This window comes from Labrus bergylta, chromosome 2 (assembly GCF_963930695.1).
Source record: "Labrus bergylta chromosome 2, fLabBer1.1, whole genome shotgun sequence".
Classification (NCBI taxonomy): Eukaryota; Metazoa; Chordata; class Actinopteri; order Labriformes; family Labridae; genus Labrus; species Labrus bergylta.
The window spans coordinates 35,660,180-35,667,679 of NC_089196.1; the positions used below are offsets into that span (position 1 = coordinate 35,660,180).

The 7,500-nt window shown below is 51.4% G+C and overlaps 1 protein-coding gene across 1 annotated transcript in view; it reads right to left on the reverse strand.

Annotated features, from left to right (window-relative positions):
• LOC136181263 (uncharacterized) overlaps positions 1 to 7,500 on the reverse strand; it is a 23,932-nt gene that overhangs the window by 15,249 nt on the left and 1,183 nt on the right. Inside the window, exon 5 of the mRNA XM_065962168.1 lies at positions 6,055 to 7,500. This exon is cut by the window's right edge and continues 56 nt beyond it. Within this exon, the coding sequence (XP_065818240.1) occupies positions 6,055 to 7,500 (1,446 nt within the window). The remainder of the gene's footprint in view (positions 1 to 6,054) is intronic.

A 7,500-nucleotide genomic window follows, 5' to 3' on the forward strand; every position in this document is an offset into this window, starting at 1 on the left:
TGGAGGAGGGACAAGAGGACAGGAAGTCTGACTGATGGAGGAGGGACAGGAGGACAGGAAGTCTGAGTGATGGAGGATGGACAGGAGGACAGGAAGTCTGAGTGATGGAGGAGGGACAGGATGTCTGAGTGATGGAGGATGGACAGGAGGACAGGAAGTCTGAGTGATGGAGGAGGGACAAGAGGACAGGAAGTCTGACTGATGGAGGAGGGACAGGAGGACAGGAAGTCTGAGTGATGGAGGATGGACAGGAGGACAGGAAGTCTGAGTGATGGAGGAGGGACAGGAGGACAGGAAGTCTGACTGAAGGAGGAGGGACAGGAGGACAGGAAGTCTGACTGATGGAGGAGGGACAGGAAGTCTGAGTGATGGAGGAGGGACAGGATGTCTGAGTGATGGAGGAGGGACAAGAGGACAGGAAGTCTGACTGAAGGAGGAGGGACAGGAGGACAGGAAGTCTGACTGATGGAGGAGGGACAGGATGTCTGAGTGATGGAGGAGGGACAGGAGGACAGGAAGTCTGACTGATGGAGGAGGGACAAGAGGACAGGAAGTCTGACTGATGGAGGAGGGACAGGAGGACAGGAAGTCTGAGTGATGGAGGAGGGACAGGATGTCTGACTGAAGGAGGAGGGACAGGAGGACAGGAAGTCTGACTGAAGGAGGAGGGACAGGAGGACAGGAAGTCTGACTGATGGAGGAGGGACAGGATGTCTGAGTGATGGAGGAGGGACAAGAGGACAGGAAGTCTGACTGAAGGAGGAGGGACAGGAGGACAGGAAGTCTGACTGATGGAGGAGGGACAGGAAGTCTGAGTGATGGAGGAGGGACAGGATGTCTGAGTGATGGAGGAGGGACAAGAGGACAGGAAGTCTGACTGAAGGAGGAGGGACAGGAGGACAGGAAGTCTGACTGATGGAGGAGGGACAGGATGTCTGAGTGATGGAGGAGGGACAGGAGGACAGGAAGTCTGACTGATGGAGGAGGGACAAGAGGACAGGAAGTCTGACTGATGGAGGAGGGATAGGAGGACAGGAAGTCTGAGTGATGGAGGATGGACAGGAGGACAGGAAGTCTGAGTGATGGAGGAGGGACAGGATGTCTGAGTGATGGAGGATGGACAGGAGGACAGGAAGTCTGAGTGATGGAGGAGGGACAAGAGGACAGGAAGTCTGACTGAAGGAGGAGGGACAGGAGGACAGGAAGTCTGACTGATGGAGGAGGGACAGGAAGTCTGAGTGATGGAGGAGGGACAGGATGTCTGAGTGATGGAGGAGGGACAAGAGGACAGGAAGTCTGACTGAAGGAGGAGGGACAGGAGGACAGGAAGTCTGACTGATGGAGGAGGGACAGGATGTCTGAGTGATGGAGGAGGGACAGGAGGACAGGAAGTCTGACTGATGGAGGAGGGACAAGAGGACAGGAAGTCTGACTGATGGAGGAGGGACAGGAGGACAGGAAGTCTGAGTGATGGAGGATGGACAGGAGGACAGGAAGTCTGAGTGATGGAGGAGGGACAGGATGTCTGAGTGATGGAGGATGGACAGGAGGACAGGAAGTCTGAGTGATGGAGGAGGGACAAGAGGACAGGAAGTCTGACTGATGGAGGAGGGACAAGAGGACAGGAAGTCTGACTGATGGAGGAGGGACAGGAAGTCTGACTGAAGGAGGAGGGACAGGAAGTCTGACTGAAGGAGGAGGGACAGGAAGTCTGAGTGATGGAGGAGGGACAGGAGGACAGGAAGTCTGAGTGATGGAGGAGGGACAGGAGGACAGGAAGTCTGACTGAAGGAGGAGGGACAGGAGGACAGGAAGTCTGACTGATGGAGGAGGGACAGGATGTCTGAGTGATGGAGGAGGGACAAGAGGACAGGAAGTCTGACTGAAGGAGGAGGGACAGGAGGACAGGAAGTCTGACTGATGGAGGAGGGACAGGAAGTCTGAGTGATGGAGGAGGGACAGGATGTCTGAGTGATGGAGGAGGGACAAGAGGACAGGAAGTCTGACTGAAGGAGGAGGGACAGGAGGACAGGAAGTCTGACTGATGGAGGAGGGACAGGATGTCTGAGTGATGGAGGAGGGACAGGAGGACAGGAAGTCTGACTGATGGAGGAGGGACAAGAGGACAGGAAGTCTGACTGATGGAGGAGGGACAGGAGGACAGGAAGTCTGAGTGATGGAGGATGGACAGGAGGACAGGAAGTCTGAGTGATGGAGGAGGGACAGGATGTCTGAGTGATGGAGGATGGACAGGAGGACAGGAAGTCTGAGTGATGGAGGAGGGACAAGAGGACAGGAAGTCTGACTGATGGAGGAGGGACAGGAGGACAGGAAGTCTGAGTGATGGAGGATGGACAGGAGGACAGGAAGTCTGAGTGATGGAGGAGGGACAGGAGGACAGGAAGTCTGACTGATGGAGGAGGGACAGGAGGACAGGAAGTCTGACTGAAGGAGGAGGGACAGGAGGACAGGAAGTCTGACTGAAGGAGGAGGGACAGGAGGGACAGGAAGTCTGACTGAAGGAGGAGGGACAGGAGGACAGGAAGTCTGACTGATGGAGGATGGACAGGAGGACAGGAAGTCTGAGTGATGGAGGATGGACAGGAGGACAGGAAGTCTGAGTGATGGAGGAGGGACAGGAGGACAGGAAGTCTGACTGATGGAGGAGGGACAGGAGGACAGGAAGTCTGAGTGATGGAGGAGGGACAGGAGGACAGGAAGTCTGACTGAAGGAGGAGGGACAGGAGGACAGGAAGTCTGACTGAAGGAGGAGGGACAGGAGGACAGGAAGTCTGAGTGATGGAGGAGGGACAGGAGGACAGGAAGTCTGAGTGATGGAATGAGTCCCAAACAAACGGTCTGAATCACAAACACACTCCCCTAGCTGTGCTTCAGAGCAAACAGCGTCTCTGTGTGTCGACATGGTCCAATTTTTAACCACAGAAGAAGAAGAAGAAGAAGAAGAAGAAGAAGAAGAAGAGTGGATGTGACACCTCCTCCTTTAAAAGTCATGAACACACTCTTTATCCAACTTGACTAATGTGAGTCCTCGATGGCGCACAAATGACCCGCCGGCTTTCAGCTGTCATCAATCCAATTAATAAGAGACGACTGTGAATCCATTACAGCAAATATAATCCAAACATTATTATATTAACCTCCACATGAAGTCCAATTCTATCAACATAATTAATCTCTTCCATTTGCAAAGTGCCCCATTTATGCATAATTAATACCAACACTTAAATATTAAAGATTCATATTTGTTCATGGATCTCAAATGTGTTGGAGCTCTGCTGAGTGTGTGTGTGTGTGTGTGTGTGTGTGTGTGTGTGTGTGTGTGTGTGTGTGTGTGTGTGTGTGTGTGTGAGAAAGACAGACTCTAGTGGACACTGGAGGAACTGCAGCTGTAAAGTTAGACATTTTAACATGGAGCTCTATGGGGACTGGCTCACTGCAGGAGACAGACTCTAGTGGACACTGGAGGAACTGCAGCTTTTTTTTCTCGGTTCAACATTGGCTTCCACTTTTAACACCAGAGGTTGCAGCTCAATAGCGGCTCTACTCTGCAGATTATGACTCTGTAGCTCCCCCTCTGGCCTTTCTGTGGAACATCCAGGTCCGTGATGTTTGCTATAATAATTCTTCTCTAAAATTAAACAGTCGTGCTCGTGTCAATAATGACTGAGATATCAGTCAGTGGTTGGAGTGTGCAGAGAGTCAGATAGTGTCTCTCTTCCCCTCACGGGTCCTGGTCATATATTGCCCCTCCCCTCACACCCAACACTCAGCAGATCTTGGCGCAGCATTATTAGGTAAAATACCCCCCCCTTCCCTTTCTCTCTCACAGGGATATTCTGGAGAGGGGCGAGCTAGCTGACCTTACTGAATGGCTCAGACACTGCTGCCAACTCTGTCTCTCTGTTACTCTCTGTCACACACACACACTCACATGCATGTAGACAAATTTGATGTATAACTGTACAGTTCAGGTATGTTTCTTACAGACTCAGATTAGCTGCTAATTGTTGCTAACAATAAACAAAATGTATCTCAGACTTATTGGACACTGTAAAGTTGGACATTTTAACATAGAGCTCTATGGGGACTGACTCACTGCAGGAGACAGACTCTAGTGGACACTGGAGGAACTGCAGCTGTAAAGTTGGACATTTTAACATGGGGCTCTATGGGGACTGACTCACTGCAGGAGACAGACTCTAGTGGACACTGGAGGAACTGCAGCTGTAAAGTTGGACATTTTAACATGGGGCTCTATGGGGACTGACTCACTGCAGGAGACAGACTCTAGTGGACACTAGAGGAACTGCAGTGTTATGGGAACTTCAGTGAAGGTATGGTTTAGGGTTTAGTTCTCCTTTGTGTGACTCCAGGTGTGAGTGCTAAACACAAACAATAATATTATTCAGACGTCACTGCAGCTTTGTGTGTGAGATGATGAAACGAGACCTACTGGCTCTTTAAAATAAGCTAACAGCCCCCTCCTCTCCCAGCACTCGTCTTTCTGCCACAGACAGAAGCAGGTGCTGGTCCAGGTGGGCCTGCCAACATACGAGGCTGGCACCGACCAGCAGGGGGTCTGAGCGGGCCAGAGGTCCACCAGGAGTGATGTCAGACCTCCAACCCTGAAAAATCTGTCGTCAGAGTCCCTCCACAGAAACAGACAAAACACATATACTGACTGAGTGCTTTGAGAGGCAAACAGGAAGGGTGTGTGTGTGTGTGTGTGTTTGTGTGTGTGTGTGTGTGTGTGTGTGTGTGTGTGTGAGAGAGAGATAGAAAGAGAGAGAGGGAGAGTGTGCATGTGTTAATGTGGGTCCAAGAATCTGAATGGCATGGGATTGGTGTCATGGACTCTGTGACATTAATCCCATGCCATTCAGAAACACACCCTCACCAATTCAATGCTATATGTGTGTGTGTGTGTGTGTGTGTGTGTGTGTGTGTGTGTGTGTGTGTGTGTGTGTGTGTGTGTGTGTGTGTGTGTGTGTGTGTTTGTGTGTGCGTGTGTGCTGATGAACCCTGCCTGGAAGACGATCATTAGCGAGTCAAATACCAGCACAAATGGCCGCCCGCGATAATGGCTGACATTCATCTACGTCTGAGTGTTGTCCAACTTGCTGCTAAACGCTCGCCCGCTCTCTCGCTCTGAGAGCTGAAAAAACAAACTCATCTGGAAGTTTAACTTTCACTCATTATCATCTTTTAAATGTTTTTATTTCTGAGCTCTGAGAGCCTCGTTCTGAGACGAAGTGAAGCGTCGAGAATATCAGTCACGTATGATATGAAGTCCTGCACAAAACTGAAACTGAAAGCTTGTTGCGTAACATTTTTAACACTCCCCCACTCTGGTGTGATCAATCAGCGCTCGGCCCGTCCCTCTGCCCCCCCATCTGTTATTGCGAGTGCTGTCCATATAACAGGCGCCTGTCAATTCCTCCTGCTTTTTATTGACTCATCCTCCGAGCCGCCGAGGGCTCTCCATCACAATTATCATTTTTTATGAATACATTTTCATGAATATATTAGCGTCCCCCCCCCCCCCTTCCCCCCGCACACACACAGACACATACACATTTGGTGGAGTGTTGTTTTCTCACAGTTAATCAGTGGCCAGATAAATCAGAGGCCATATTTGCAGTCCATCTGCTGGGAAGGTGCAGCGGGCTCCAGACGCCATTCAAACATGCCGGACAATAACAGGAAGTGGAGAGACAGCACGCATCACACTTCACTGTTCACAATGTTCTGTCTGTGCAGATGTCAGGCCGAGAGGAGCTCTGTTTGTCTCACTGTCACACTCAGAACTTTTTGTCAGTCTGATGGTAAAACTTGCGAGTTTAGAGCCACTGAACTTCTAAACAACGATGCAAAATGATCGGATACATGATGGTACGATACGACAAATACGACATGGTGAGGTGCAATACGAAGTTTCAATATAAGATGATATGATTTGTTACATCCCATCATCTCTTAAAAAAAAGGGCCCCAACTCTCTGCTCCTGAACTCAGCACTGAGGACAGGTGTACTGAGGACAGGTGCACTGAGGACGACAGGTGCACTGAAGACGACAGGTGTACTAAGAACAGGTGCTCTGAGGACAGGTGTACTGAGGACAGGTGCACTGAGGACAGGTGCTCTGAGGACAGGTGCACTAAGGACAGGTGTACTGAGGACGACAGGTGCACTGAAGACGACAGGTGTACTAAGAACAGGTGCTCTGAGGACAGGTGTACTGAGGACAGGTGCACTGAGGACAGGTGCACTGAGGACAGGTGCACTGAGGACGACAGGTGCACTGAAGACGACAGGTGTACTAAGAACAGGTGCTCTGAGGACAGGTGTACTGAGGACAGGTGCACTGAGGACAGGTGCTCTGAGGACAGGTGCACTAAGGACAGGTGTACTGAGGACAGGTGCACTGAGGACAGGTGCACTGAGGACGACAGGTGCACTGAAGACGACAGGTGTACTAAGAACAGGTGCTCTGAGGACAGGTGTACTGAGGACAGGTGCACTGAGGACAGGTGCTCTGAGGACAGGTGCACTAAGGACAGGTGTACTGAGGACGACAGGTGCACTGAAGACGACAGGTGTACTAAGAACAGGTGCTCTGAGGACAGGTGTACTGAGGACAGGTGCACTGAGGACAGGTGCACTGAGGACAGGTGCACTGAGGACGACAGGTGCACTGAAGACAACAGGTGTACTAAGAACAGGTGCTCTGAGGACAGGTGTACTGAGGACAGGTGCACTGAGGACAGGTGCTCTGAGGACAGGTGCACTAAGGACAGGTGTACTGAGGACAGGTGCACTGAGGACAGGTGCACTGAGGACGACAGGTGCACTGAAGACGACAGGTGTACTGAGGACAGGTATACTGAGGACGACAGGTGCACTGAAGACGACAAGTGTACTGAGGACAGGTGCTCTGAGGACAGGTGCACTGAGGACAGGTGTACTGAAGACGACAGGTGTACTGAAGACGACAAGTGTACTGAGGACAGGTATACTGAGGACGACAGGTGCACTGAGGACAGGTGTACTGAGGACAGGTGTACTGAGGACAGGTGTACTGAGGACAGGTGAACTAAGGACAGGTGTACTGAGGACGACAGGTACACTGAGGACGACAGGTGCACTGAGGACGACAGGTGTACTGAGGACGACAGGTGCACTGAAGACGACAAGTGTACTGAGGACAGGTGCTCTGAGGACAGGTGCACTGAGGACAGGTGTACTGAAGACGACAGGTGTACTGAAGACGACAAGTGTACTGAGGACAGGTATACTGAGGACGACAGGTGCACTGAGGACAGGTGTACTGAGGACAGGTGTACTGAGGACAGGTGTACTGAGGACAGGTGCACTAAGGACAGGTGTACTGAGGACAGGTATACTGAGGACGACAGGTGCACTGAGGACGACAGGTGCACTGAGGACGACAGGTGTACTGAGGACAGGTGCTCTGAGTA